General features: G+C 52.6%; 1 protein-coding gene across 1 annotated transcript; it reads right to left on the bottom strand.

The window, feature by feature from the left end:
* Nucleotides 1-3,434: 3,434 nt before the first annotated feature.
* LOC118516658 lies at nucleotides 3,435-4,070 on the bottom strand. The gene has a single exon (XM_036062622.1). It carries the CDS (start codon nucleotides 4,068-4,070, stop codon nucleotides 3,435-3,437), a length of 636 nt encoding a protein of 211 aa, XP_035918515.1.
* Nucleotides 4,071-15,000: the final 10,930 nt, after the last annotated feature.

Genomic DNA, 15,000 nt, shown 5'->3' with positions numbered 1-15,000 from the left:
AGATCTTCGCCTCTCCCTGAACCTCGCGACTCGCTCGCGAATGGCCGCACGACGCGCAGCTGTTGTTGGCGATGGAGGTGGTGATGGGGGCCGCCCACCTCGCAGCAACTCCCTCGCTCTCGCCCGTGCCGCATTCCTCGCAACATTCCGGCGCTGATTGCGAGCGACGGCCACCGAGTTGTCGGGGAGGCGTGCGGCTGACGACTGGCCCTGCGAAGCCAACTGCTCCCTCTCCGCATTCCAGCCGTCTTGGAGCTCATCAGTCACGAATGCGACGAATTCACATATTTGGCTCCATCTTTCCGCGCTCTCGAGCAGCGCTGTTTCGAGATCCTCGGGGGTGATTGGATTCGACCTCCCCCCCTCGAGCAGCCTTCCACGTTCAGCGGCAAACCGTGGACATCCGAAAACGGCGTGTTCCGCCGTCTCAGCGACGCCAGGACATCTGGGACAGTCCGGGGACGACGTGAAGCCCATCCGGCACAGGTAGTCACGGAAAAATCCGTGGCCGGACAGGGCCTGCGCCAACTGGAACGTCACGTCTCCGTGCTTCCGTGACTGCCATGCCCTCACGTCGGGTAGCACTCGATGCGTCCACCGAGTGAAACGACTGGCGTTTTCGCTGGCAGCATCCGCATCCCACTGCTGCTGCCACTGCTCGTACGTCCGGTCCCGCTCCAGATTCCGAACACCAGTCCTGGAGTGTTCGTTAGCTGGATCGTTCAGCCGGTGATGGACCCTGCTGTCCTCCTCGATCTGCATGCATATCGGGATGAGACCGGCCAGCAGCACGGCCGTCTCACCCCTCACCGTCCGGAAAGCCCGACAGACACGAATGGCCGTCGTCTTCTGCACTCGCTGCACCAGTCTCCGACATTGTTGCAGCTGCAGTCCCTCCGACCATACTGGGGCACCGTAGCGCAGGATGGAGTCCGCTACTGCCGCCAGCAGTCGGGCGCGCGATGACTTCGGGCCACTGTGGTTCGGCATGAGGCGCGTTACGGCTTCCGCAACTCTCATGGCCTTCGCTGCAACCTGCTGAACGTGCGGCAGCCATGACAGGTGGTCGTGCAACCAAACTCCAAGATAGCGGATGGAGCGCTGGGATTGCACGACTACACCCCTGATGTTGATGCTGACGACCGGATGACGCTTCAGCGTAGATATCAGCGTCATTTCCGTCTTCTCTGGTGCCAACGAAAGATGGTTCCGGTCCAGCCAGTCCGTGATTGCCGCGATGGCTCGTTCAGCAGTCGAGGAAGCGGCCTGGGGTGTCGTTGCAGGGACCAAGACAACAAGGTCATCAGCGTAGCCAATAACCTCGGCCCCCTCCGGCAACTGGACACCCAGGACCCCGTCGTACAGCACGTTCCATAGCGTGGGTCCCAGTATGGAACCCTGCGGAACGCCCGCACTGATGCTCCGCTCGACGGGGCCCTCGCTGGTATCAATAACCAGCCGCCGATCCTCAAAGTAGCTTTTCAGCATCTTCTGCAGCGATGACGGTACCCCCTTGTCCCTCAGCGCGTTGGCAATGGCTTGCCAGGGCGCAGAATTGAAGGCGTTGCGGATGTCTAGTGCCACCACCATCAGGCAGCGCTTGTCTCGGGCGTTGGTACGGCGAAAGGACATGGCCGTCCTGCCCGCTTCGACAACGCGCTGGATCGCACTGATGGTTGATCTGCCTCGCCGGAACCCGTACTGCCCGTCCGACAGCCGTTCTGCTTCCGGTTCCTCCAGGAACTCGTTGAGGCGGTTAAGAATTAGGCGCTCCAACACCTTGCCGAGTGCGTCGAGCATGCACAGCGGCCGGTAGGAGGAGCTTTCCCCGGGAGGCTTGCCAGGCTTTGGCAGCAGTGCCAATCGTTGCCTCTTCCAAGGCGCTGGAAACGCACCCCGGTCAAGGCAGTCCTGGTACAAACGGACGAAGACCTCCGGGTACTTCCTAATGGCCGTCTTAACCGCCGCATTGGGGATACCGTCCAGTCCAGGCGCTTTCCGGTTCGCCATCGATCCCACGATGGACAGCAGCTCGCCTACGGTAACAGGGGTCAGCGGTGATCTCTGCTCCTCGGTGTCTTCGCTGGACGATTCGGCTTCCGGCCAGTCAACAGGCGGATGTGTCGGGAACAGATCGTTAGCTATCCGCTCCAACACGACACGGTCTGTCTCAGGAGGCACGAAACAGCCACGAAGACGAGACATTACCACCCGATAGCCGGCCCCAAACTCGTTGGTTTCCGCCTGTTGAATCAGCTCGTCGAGCTGCGCTCGCTTGCTGGCACGGACAGCCTTCTCCACAGCTCTCCTCGCCGACCGATGATGAGCAGCCATGATGCTACGCTCCTGCAGGTCGGTGGTTCGAAGCATTCGCTCATGCACAGCCGCACACTCCTCCCGAAGACGTAAAATCTCCGGAGTCCACCAGAAAAGGTCTCGATGGGGGTCACGATGTGACATGGTGACGCGCTCCATCGTGTCGTCGCATGCATCTAGCATGGCGTCGACCATCCCCTCCTGGCTGACGGCTCGCTCCGGGAAACCAGCCGTCTGGAGTGCGGCTACGAATGCCTCGGCCGAAAACTGCGTCGTCTTCCATCTACGGCCAGCGTGCCGATAAGTGGTGGATGACGAAGAGGACCCCTGTCCCCGCTGACGATGCTGCTGCTGATGTCGCTGCTGCCTCCCGTTCGAATGACGATGCTGCTGCTGGTGCTGCTGCTGCTGCTGCTGCTGATGCTGCTGCTGCTGCTGCTGCTGGTGTTGCTGCTGTTGTCGTCGCTGCTGCTGGTCAGGAGTTGGAGGCCCCACGGTGAAAAAGATGTACCGGTGGTCCGACGCTGTGTAGTGGCACGAAGCGGTGTTCGCTGCCACCTCCCAAGTGTCCGGACGAGCGATGGATGTGCTAGCGAAAGACACATCCACAACACTGGGAGTGGCGACTCCGTTGCCCACGAACGTCGGGACCGAGCCTTGGTTTAGAACCACAAGCCCGAGCTGCCTGATGGTGTCCAGCAGCTCTTCACCGCGCCGGGTGGTGCGTTGACTACCCCACTCCTCATTCCAGGCGTTGAAATCGCCTGCCAGGACGATACGAGGGTGGGGTTGGGCCTCCAACTCCACAGCCTCTAGAAGTTGCTCGAACTCGCCGGTGTTGAGTCGCGGAGGGGCGTAGCAGCTGATGAACACCACCCCTCCAATCTGCGCAGCAGCCAACCCGGGCATGGCACAGCGCCACACCCGCTGGATCGGAAGGTGGCCGGTTGCCACCACAGCTGCTCTCCCCGACGAATCCGCCGCCCAATTTCCGCTGCCCGCCGGAGGCCGATACACCTCTGACAGCAGCAGCACGTCGACCCGCTTCGTGCGGGCTGTTTGCAGGGCCAGATCCTGAGCGATGCGTCCACCACCCAGGTTGACCTGCATTACCCGCATTACGCCCGCGAATGCTGGTTCTGGCGGCACGATGAGTGGCCCACACGATGGGGCCCCTGGCAGACAATGCACTTAGCTGCCGAAGTGCACTGGCTAATGCGGTGGCCCTCTTCGCCACACTGCAAACACAGACCCGACCGGTCAGACGAGGCACGACAGTTTCGTGCCAGATGCCCCATCAGAAGACAACGGAAGCAACGCTGACGGTCGAGTGGCTTCTTCGGCACTTCGCGGATGCCGCTGACGCATTGGCACAGTGTCAGCTTCTGCCCGATGAGAAGCCGTGCCTTTGCTAGTGGGAGCCGCACTCGAGCTCGTTTCGTGCCATCACGGAGCTCCCAGAGCTCGACACGCGCGATTCCCGGCTCTGCTCCCAGCTTCTCCTTGATGGCGAGCTCCACATCACTCTTCTCGGCCAGAGAGTCAATGTTGGTGACGAGAAGCTCTCCCATCTCCGTCACCACACGGACCACGCCATCCTCACCGAGTGCCAGCTGGATCCGGCGAGCCAGCTCAGCGCTGTCCACATTCTTGCGTAATGGGACGATGAGATGACCTTGCGCGGTCCGACGCCCCATCCCAATATCAGCCCTGACGTCTTGCAGCTCCTGTGATGAGCGCAGCTTCACGTACATCTCCGTCCAGGTTTTGTCCGGACCGGGGACCACCGCGATGCGATCGGGTCGTGCAGGACGCCCCTTGGACTGGGCACGATGCTGCTGATGTTGTTGCTGCTGGCTCTGCTGCTGCTGCTGGCGCATCTGAGGTGGCCGGTATAGCTCCTGATGCGGTTGCTGCTGCTGCTGAGTCGGGCGTTGCGCTCGGCTATTACGACCGTTCAAGACCGTTGCCCAGGTCATCTGCTGCTGCATTGGCTGGAGTTGTGGCCACTGCTGCTGATGTAGCGGTTGCTGCTGCTGACGCTGCTGCTGCTGCTGCTGCTGCTGCTGCTGCTGCTGCTGCTGCTGCTGGCCCATTGCCGACACTGCGACCGTCCGTCGCTGCGGCTGTGGCTGGCTACGCTGCTGCTGCTGCTGCTGCTGCTTCTGCTGCTGCTGCTGCTGCTGCTGCTGCTGCTGCTGCTGCTGCTTCTGCTGATGCTGATGCTGCTGCTGCTGCTGCTGCTGCTGCTTCTGCTGCTGCTGCTGTTGCTGCGAAGCCTTCTTCGCTCGGTTGCGTTGTTGCCGGCTGCGTTTCGTTCTGGCACTGCCCTGGTCACCAGACTGTGCCGAGGAATGTAGTGCCGTCAACGAACGCATTCCTTCCTGAACTGCTTCCAGCATGCACTTTAGAGCAACCTCGCGCTCCCGGCTGAGTCGCAGCTCCTCAGTAAGCGTCTCCACTTGCTTGGCGAGGGTCTCCAGCATCTTGTGCTGAAACTCCTGCGCAGACGCTTCTCCGCCGTCAGGGATCACCACAGTTGTGGATGTCTCCCCTTCTGCTTCCTGCGACGCCACAACCGTCTGCTCCAGGGTGGAGGCATCGGAGAATGCACCATCATCCTCCTCTTCCGATGTTTCAACAGCTTCCGCTGATCCGACCGACCGTGGTGTCACCGGAGAGGGGGAAGGGGTGTCCGACCGCTTCCCGGGAGCTAACAGCGACCGCACTCCGGAACGCAGCACTCGCCCCTCCATTCTGTGCCAGAGGGAATGACCGTCCGTCGTTAAAATCCCTTTGACAAGTTCTCGCAAAAACCGTGAAGAACGGGTTTTTCCGCTCTGGGGGGGTGGTGGTGGGTGGTAGGCAGGTACGGTGCTGTGCTTAGTGATGTCTTCTCACGCCGCGTCGATGGAGGGGTCGGATGCTGGGGTGCAGCCGGAAAATTTGGAAGACCCAAAAGACGCTTTTCCGGGCGTAACTCCCCCAAATGAAGTCCGATCGCCACCGGTCCCACGACGTTTTTGTGCGCGTTGTTGCTGCGCACAACCTTGCCGAAGAAACTGACGCTCTAACTCTCCTGCTTCCCCGGGAAAACAGGGATAACTGGCTTGTGGTCGCCAAGCGTTCATAGCGACGTGACTTTTTGATCCTTCGATGTCGGCTCTTCCTATCATTGTGAAGCAAAATTCCCCAAGCGTAGGATTGTTCACCCTTTCAAGGGAACGTGAGCTGGGTTTAGACCGTCGTGAGACAGGTTAGTTTTACCCTACTGGTGTGTGCTAATACGTGCTATCGTAACGGAACTCCTGTGCAGTACGAGAGGAACCACAGGTACGGACCACTGGCTCAATACTAGTTCGACCGGACTTTGGTATGACGCTACGTCCGCTGGATTATGCCTGAACGCCTCTAAGGTCGTAACCAATCCGAGCTGATAGCGCTTCAAAACCTAATGGGCAATCGGAAGCTAGCGGGCCTAACAACCCTCCGAGATCCGCTGGAACTGCCTCTGCAGCCTGGCGCCTCATCCCCGCTTCATAGACTGGGCCGCATCGCGCGGGGTCGCACTGCACGTGTTAGTACCTGACCATAGGGAACGCCGGTGGCCGCCGACCTCGCCGACCGTGGACTTGACTAGTTTCGATGCCCACCGACCGCCCGCAAACGACGGGACTTCAGGCTAGGAGTTTCAAGTTGTAGAGATGCGTTCGCATCGATCCTCTCAGGCGACCTACGCCTGGTGGTGTTATGGTGGACGCAAGGCACGTCCTGGCCCGGTAGTATGTACAAGAAAATGTACAAGTCCGGGAATACGGGGTGCATCGTATGTAACGTTCGATGTACATATAAAGCCTGGAAGGTGTTGGGATTATATCTGCAACACGGGCATTATCGAAAGATGGTTAAGTGGAGTCACCCAAAGGGTGCCGTGTGTTATAAGGTACGTAATGCACAGTAGAGATACATTGTCGGGAGGTGGAACCCGAAAAATGTACAAGTCCGGGAATACGGGGTGCATCGTATGTAACGTTCGATGTACATATAAAGCCTGGTAGGTGTTGGGATTATATCTGCAACACGGGCATTATCGAAAGATGGTTAAGTGGAGTCACCCAATGGGTGCCGTGCGTTATAAGGTACGTAATGCACAGTAGAGATACATTGTCGGGAGGTGGAACCCGCAAAATGTACAAGTCCGGGAATACGGGGTGCATCGTATGTAACGTTCGATGTACATATAAAGCCTGGTAGGTGTTGGGATTATATCTGCAACACGGGCATTATCGAAAGATGGTTAAGTGGAGTCACCCAATGGGTGCCGTGCGTTATAAGGTACGTAATGCACAGTAGAGATACATTGTCGGGAGGTGGAACCCGAAAAATGTACAAGTCCGGGAATACGGGGTGCATCGTATGTAACGTTCGATGTACATATAAAGCCTGGTAGGTGTTGGGATTATATCTGCAACACGGGCATTATCGAAAGATGGTTAAGTGGAGTCACCCAATGGGTGCCGTGCGTTATCAGGTACGTAATGCACAGTAGAGATACATTGTCGGGAGGTGGAACCCGAAAAATGTACAAGTCCGGGAATACGGGGTGCATCGTATGTAACGTTCGATGTACATATAAAGCCTGGTAGGTGTTGGGATTATATCTGCAACACGGGCATTATCGAAAGATGGTTAAGTGGAGTCACCCAATGGGTGCCGTGCGTTATAAGGTACGTAATGCACAGTAGAGATACATTGTCGGGAGGTGGAACCCGAAAAATGTACAAGTCCGGGAATACGGGGTGCATCGTATGTAACGTTCGATGTACATATAAAGCCTGGTAGGTGTTGGGATTATATCTGCAACACGGGCATTATCGAAAGATGGTTAAGTGGAGTCACCCAATGGGTGCCGTGCGTTATCAGGTACGTAATGCACAGTAGAGATACATTGTCGGGAGGTGGAACCCGAAAAATGTACAAGTCCGGGAATACGGAAAAGTTCCCCATGAAAGGCTGGGGATACAATTATTGATACAAATAATGTGCCTAAGGGTACATTTATTTTTCTAAGTCCCAGAAATCCGTCACTGAACATCACGACTTACAAACACATCTTCCCCCGGTCCTCCCATATACGGCACGGGGACAAGTATGAAGAATGAAAATCATGTTTGTATGGAACATATAATGTGCCTGAGAGCACATTTTTTTTCTAAGTCCCAGAAATCCGTCACTGAACATCACGACTTACGAAGACATGTTCCCCCGGTCCTCCCATATACGGCACGGGGACAAGTATGAAGAATGAAAATCATGTGTGTATGAAACATATAATGTGCCTGAGAGCACATTTTTTTTCTAAGTCCCAGAAATCCGTCACTGAACATCACGACTTACGAAGACATGTTCCCCCGGTCCTCCCATGTACGGCACGGGGACAAGTATGAAGAATGAAAATCATGTGTGTATGAAACATATAATGTGCCTGAGAGCACATTTTTTTTTCTAAGTCCCAGAAATCCGTCACTGAACATCACGACTTACGAAGACATGTTCCCCCGGTCCTCCCATATACGGCACCGGGACAAGTATGAACAATGAAAATCATGTGTGTATGAAACATATAATGTGCCTGAGAGCACATTTTTTTCTAAGTCCCAGAAATCCGTCACTGAACATCACGACTTACAAACACATCTTCCCCCGGTCCTCCCATATACGGCACCGGGACAAGTATGAAGTATGAAAATTTTTGGTCACAGCGTGAAATCCCTCTAATGATCATGAAAATAGCATCGGATCACTTATCTGACCATAAAAAGTGAACCAAAACCCTATTTGGACAAACTTTTTGGTCCTATGAAAAATTCACTTTTCATATATGTCATGGTCGAAAATTTTCTAAGTCCCAAAAAATCACTTATTCTCGAATATCTCGAAAACTACGTATCGGACAGGGGTCAACCAAGGTGTTTTAGAAAGGTCTTTACAAGCTCTATTTAATGAGCCATAGCGACTTTCAAGTGATTTTTTGACACTTTTTCGCATATCGGCATCCTTGGTTCCCATACTGGCCATAGGCCATAGGGCACCGAACGGCCAACTTTTGGTCCGGGGGTGAAATTTTTTTTTCACGAGATTTTGATGAAAATGGCTTCGGAACGCGTTTCTAATAATGAAAAGTGAAACCAAACAGTATTTGCGAAGAAAAAATTGTCCTATGAAAAAATCACTTTTTCTTAGGGTACGGGTCAAAAATTTTCTAAGTCCCAAAAAATCACTTATTCTCGAATATCTCGAAAACTACGTATCGGACAGGGGTCAACCAAGGTGTTTTAGAAAGGTCTTTACAAGCTCTATTTAATGAGCCATAGCGACTTTCAAGTGATTTTTTGACACTTTTTCGCATATCGGCATCCTTGGTTCCCATACTGGCCATAGGCCATAGGGCACCGAACGGCCAACTTTTGGTCCGGGGGTGAAATTTTTTTTTCACGAGATTTTGATGAAAATGGCTTCGGAACGCGTTTCTAATAATGAAAAGTGAAACCAAACAGTATTTGCGAAGAAAAAATTGTCCTATGAAAAAATCACTTTTTCTTAGGGTACGGGTCAAAAATTTTCTAAGTCCCAAAAAATCACTTATTCTCGAATATCTCGAAAACTACTTATCGGACAGGGGTCAACCAAGGTGTTTTAGAAAGGTCTTTGCAAGCTCTATTTAATGAGCCATAGCGACTTTCAAGTGATTTTTTGACACTTTTTCGCATATCGGCATCCTTGGTTCCCATACTGGCCATAGGCCATAGGGCACCGAACGGCCAACTTTTGGTCCGGGGGTGAAATTTTTTTTTCACGAGATTTTGATGAAAATGGCTTCGGAACGCGTTTCTAATAATGAAAAGTGAAACCAAACAGTATTTGCGAAGAAAAAATTGTCCTATGAAAAAATCACTTTTTCTTAGGGTACGGGTCAAAAATTTTCTAAGTCCCAAAAAATCACTTATTCTCGAATATCTCGAAAACTACTTATCGGACAGGGGTCAACCAAGGTGTTTTAGAAAGGTCTTTGCAAGCTCTATTTAATGAGCCATAGCGACTTTCAAGTGATTTTTTGACACTTTTTCGCATATCGGCATCCTTGGTTCCCATACTGGCCATAGGCCATAGGGCACCGAACGGCCAACTTTTGGTCCGGGGGTGAAATTTTTTTTTCACGAGATTTTGATGAAAATGGCTTCGGAACGCGTTTCTAATAATGAAAAGTGAAACCAAACAGTATTTGCGAAGAAAAAATTGTCCTATGAAAAAATCACTTTTTCTTAGGGTACGGGTCAAAAATTTTCTAAGTCCCAAAAAATCACATTTTCTCGAATATCTCGAAAACTACTTATCGGACAGGGGTCAACCAAGGTGTTTTAGAAAGGTCTCAACAAGCTCTAAATAATGGGCCATAGCGACTTTTTAGTGATTTTTTGACAAATTTTGTCATATCGGCATCCCGAGTTCCCATACTGGCCATAGGCCATGGGGCCCCGAACGAAAAAATTTTGGTCCGAGGGTCAAAATTTTTTTTCTCATAAATTTGTTCAAAACGCCGTCGGAACGCGCCTTAGATCATGAAAAGTGAAAAGAAACAGTATTTTGCAAAAGTTGGGGTGGCCTATGACTTACATGGCCACGTCCTAGGTCCGAGTTCCCGAGGTCGTGTTCTTCAGTGGCGGAAAAAAATGGCCACTTGTGGGAGATGCAAAATGTTCATTTTGTATTATAGGGGACACACTATCGAAGCGAAAATTTCAGAAATGGCCTAAAACGTGAAGAAATGATGGGGTATGTACGAAAAGAAGGTTTTTATGGTCAAACGGTGAAAATTTTTTTTTTATGAAAAATTTTGGTCTCCCACCGTTCATGAATTTCTAGGACCAAAAATCGAAAAATTTGAAAACTTCACGATCGAAAGGGAAACGCATATGTGGTGTTCCTAGGTGTGTACGGTGTACGAAAAACGGGTTCACGATGAGATATCAGGCAAATAAGTGGACCTAAAGTGAGTTATACGGGTAAGACGAGGTGTCCAAAGACCGAAATAGGGGTACCAACTGAGAACGAAATGAAGGTCCCCGAAGTCGCCATACAAGTTATAGGAGGTGTCCAAAGTACGAAAAGAGTTCCATATTCGGCTGTTCCTACTATATGGTTCCCTGATTGCTGCTCCAAGGAGTAGTGAGGAAGTGTCCAAAGGTCTGTTGGGGGTATCGAGGTGATACCCTCGACGGACAATATGCACGAAAAGTGGTTCGATGATCTATCCTGTAGGTCGTACGGCAGCCATACCCGGCTGGAAGTACCGCGGTAATTCCGCAATAAAACGTTCGCCAGACGAACAAACAAATTGAATTAGCTCATCGTAGTGTACGGAAACGAAACGAAAATGTAAGGTGATTAGGGATCCGGGAGCAATCTCGCGATCCCATGGTTCGGTGTAAGAAATGATACGAAGTGTTCATAAGTCTCCTCTGGAGGCAGAACCATCGTAGCAAAGTTCGGGAACCCAAGGGTCACAAAAACTCGTAGGACGATATCCACGAATAATCGGGGACTTGTGGGGACTACCGTGCCCTGACAAGTCAACTACACCTTAACTGGTGATGGTCGTCCTACGGGGACCTGCGGGGAACAAAAGGGTCACAAAAACTCGTAGGACAATATCTCCGAATAATCGGGGACTTGTGGGGACCACCGTGCCCTGACAAGTCAACTACACCTTAACTGGTGATGGTTGTCCTACGGGGACCTGCCGGGAACCCAAGGGTCACAAAAACTCGTAGGACGATATCCACGAATAATCGGGGACTTGTGGGGACTACCGTGCCCTGACAAGTCAACTACACCTTAACTGGTGATGGTCGTCCTACGGGGACCTGCGGGGAGCAAAAGGAGTCAGAAACAATCGTAGGACGATATCCACGAATAATCGGGGACTTGTGGGGACTACCGTGCCCTGACAAGTCAACTACACCTTAACTGGTGATGGTCGTCCTACGGGGACCTTCAGGGAGCCGCAGTAAGTCGCAGGTCGTATGCGAGCCTTGATAGGTCCTGTTGGGGGCGTGCGGGGTGTAATGCCTCGGTACGTCAAATGTTGGTGTACGATGTACATCGATAATCTGACATCCTCCTGAACAACCTTTGCTCGTGTGGTTATTGGCGCTGTGGAGTCGGTGTACTGCCGCAGGTCAATGAGAGTGGTCACAACAAAGATTGTGTCACCTGATGAACGTAGAAAGAGAGTCTGCGGGGACTGGTGCCCTGGTAGACAAAAAATATCGAACAAGCAATTGACGAAGACGAATTCTGGTTGATCCTACCAGTAATATACGCTTGTCTCAAAGGTTAAGCCATGCATGTCTAAGTACAAACATAAATGAATGTGAAACCGCATAAGGCTCAGTACAACAGCCATAATTCACAAGATCATCCACCCATCAGTTACTTGGATAACTGTGGAAAAGCCAGAGCTAATACATGCAACATGCCGGGACCGCTGTCCGCTTGCGGGCGGTGGAACTGGTGCACTTATTAGTAAAACCAATCGCCTCCGGGCGGCTTGAGTTGAAGTCTGGATAAGGATGCCGATCGTATGGTCGCTTGACCGACGACAGATCTTGCAAATGTCTGCCCTATCAACTATTGATGGTAGTGTAGAGGACTACCATGGTTGCGACGGGTAACGGGGAATCAGGGTTCGATTCCGGAGAGGGAGCCTGAGAAATGGCTACCACATCCAAGGAAGGCAGCAGGCGCGTAAATTACCCAATCCCGGCACGGGGAGGTAGTGACGAGAAATAACAATATGGACCTCTCTAACGATGGTCCATAATTGGAATGAATTGAGCATAAATCCTTCAATAAGGATCAAGTGGAGGGCAAGTCTGGTGCCAGCAGCCGCGGTAATTCCAGCTCCACTAGCGTATATTAAAGTTGTTGCGGTTAAAACGTTCGAAGTTGATTCCCCGTCCAGACACGCGACCGCCGCGGGCGCCCGGCACACGCCGGATACGTTCGTGCGCGAGCTCGCGGCTGCGACTCACAATGGTGTGCCTGGGCGTCAACCTCGTGATCGGTCGGGCACGTCCCGAGCCGGTGCGTGGTGCCCGGGCAGCTCCCATTTACCTTGAACAAATTAGAGTGCTTCAAGCAGGCTAGTACAAAAGCGTCCACACCCGCCCAGGGTTGGCGTTGGCCGAGAATAATCTTGCATGGAATAATGGAACATGACCTCGGTCTGAGTCTTTTGGTTGGTTTTGTATAGACCCAGAGGTAATGATTAACAGAAGTAGTTGGGGGCATTGGTATTACGGCGCGAGAGGTGAAATTCGTAGACCGTCGTAGGACCAACTGAAGCGAAAGCGTTTGCCATGGATGCTTTCATTAATCAAGAACGAAAGTTAGAGGATCGAAGGCGATTAGATACCGCCCTAGTTCTAACCGTAAACGATGCCAATCAGCAATTGGGAGACGCTACTACATTCGGTGCTCTCAGTAGCTTCCGGGAAACCAAAATCGGGTTCCGGGGGAAGTATGGTTGCAAAGTTGAAACTTAAAGGAATTGACGGAAGGGCACCACAAGAAGTGGAGCTTGTCGTCGTCGGCTAAGGCGGAACCAACGGCAGCGGGAATACCGCGCCCAATTACGCGCGGGTACATTGCCGCCATTGCGTTCGGGCCGAACTCGCCGAAGCAGAGCACCGCCGACGGAGGAGGAGCTAGCCCGACGACGGGCCAACAGGCGCGCGCGAGAACGCCAACGCCGCCACGAGCGACAGGATCGCCATCGCGGCTTAATGTCGGCCGACGTAGAAGCCGCCATCGCGACCACCAACACGTCTACGCGTTGAGTGGGAGCGGTTACGGCCGAAACGATCGGCCAGTCAGCGAGCGTGCGAAAACACGACCGGGCGAGACCGGCATTTTGCCGTCTCCGCTTTGTGCGGTCGTTCGTTCTAGCACAGTCGGGCGAGAGAGAGCGCGCGTGCGCTCGGTTCGGGTACGTTCGGCATTTTGCGTCGTCCGCTTTGTGCGGATGTTCGTACCCGACCAGCAGTAGGGAGAGAGAGCGTGCGCGTGCACGGTGAGAGTTAGGTCCGTCTTGTTCGTTTACGTTTTGTGCGGATGTTTGTTCTGTCCCACCGTAAGCGTCAAAGTGTTAGCGTGATTATGTGTGTGCATGTGTGTGTGCGTACATACTCATCGTTAGTATTAGGAAAAATGGAGACTCGACGAACCGCGGGCACGCCCGCTTCGTTAATGTTAGGTGTGTAAACGTAAGTCCTTCATTTTTAATGTTGCGTTTACGAATAGCTAGGCGGGGCGCGTGCCCTTACTAAATGTAGTCAGGGACGCCATTGCAGCCGGTGGCTACGCCTCCGTCGGGAAGGCCGCCGGCAATGGAGAGGTTTATTCGTTTTATAATTGTTCATGCGTGTTTCTGTATCGTTTATTGTTTATAAATAAGTAACGCGGCAAAACATTTATAAATTTAAATGAATAAACGAATGCAATTTAAAAAAAAAAAAAGAAGTGGAGCTTGCGGCTTAATTTGACTCAACACGGGAAAACTTACCAGGTCCGAACTTATCGAGGTAAGACAGATTAAGAGCTCTTTCTCAAATTTAAGGGTAGTGGTGCATGGCCGTTCTTAGTTCGTGGAATGATTTGTCTGGTTAATTCCGATAACGAACGCGACTCAAACAAGCTAACTAGAACGCTGTCAGCAGTGTGCCTCCGGGCGCACCTGACGTTACGGGGCGGCGGCGCCTTCGCGGGCGGTCGTCGCACTAGTTTGCCCTGCTTAGCGGGACAACTTGTGTTTAGCAAGGTGAGAGTGAGCGATAACAGGTCCGTGATGCCCTTAGATGTTCTGGGCTGCACGCGTGCTACAATGTGGGCAGCAGCGTGTTCTCGCCAATAGGCGCCCCCATTCCGAGAGGAACGGGAAATCACCCAAATGCTCATTTAGTTGGGATTGGGGACTGCAACGGTCCCCATGAACCTGGAATTTCTAGTAAGTGCTAGTCATTAGCTAGCGCTGATTACGTCCCTGCCCTTTGTACACACCGCCCGTCGCTACTACCGATGGATTATTTAGTGAGGTCTCTGGAGGCATACCTTCCGCGGTTCCTTCGTGAGCTGCAGTTGGCACGGCCGAAGTTGACCGAACTTGATGATTTAGAGGAAGTAAAAGTCGTAACAAGGTTTCCGTAGGTGAACCTGCGGAAGGATCATTACCGATCAAACAAGTCCGGGAGTGAGGTTGCCAAACGCATCGTCGGCATCACATGCTGACGCGCACGCTACAACCACAAGATGGTGTAGCACACTTGGTAGAGTTGAGCGAAAGCAACTCTTTCAAAGGGATACACATACCACTGCCTCGGCGAAGGTCAGTAAAGATGCACACTTTGGCAGTACCGGGTACCTTATACACTGACTGATTGTCGTGTCACAAAGGGGTGATCGACAGTCGCACTTTGGCGTGCTCGGCTCCGCAACCGTCGGGGCCGTGGGCGCCTGCAGTGTGGTACTAGGGAACCAGAGTTGTGTGTTGGTTTGTGTATAATGGACATATCATTACCCATCAAACAAGTCCGAGAGTGAGGTTGCCAAACGCATCGTCGGCAC

Source organism: Anopheles stephensi, unplaced genomic scaffold (genome assembly GCF_013141755.1).
Source record: "Anopheles stephensi strain Indian unplaced genomic scaffold, UCI_ANSTEP_V1.0 ucontig370, whole genome shotgun sequence".
Taxonomy (NCBI): domain Eukaryota; kingdom Metazoa; phylum Arthropoda; class Insecta; order Diptera; family Culicidae; genus Anopheles; species Anopheles stephensi.
Note: the sequence above shows the minus strand (reverse complement) of the source record. Positions and strands in the feature narration are given on the sequence as shown.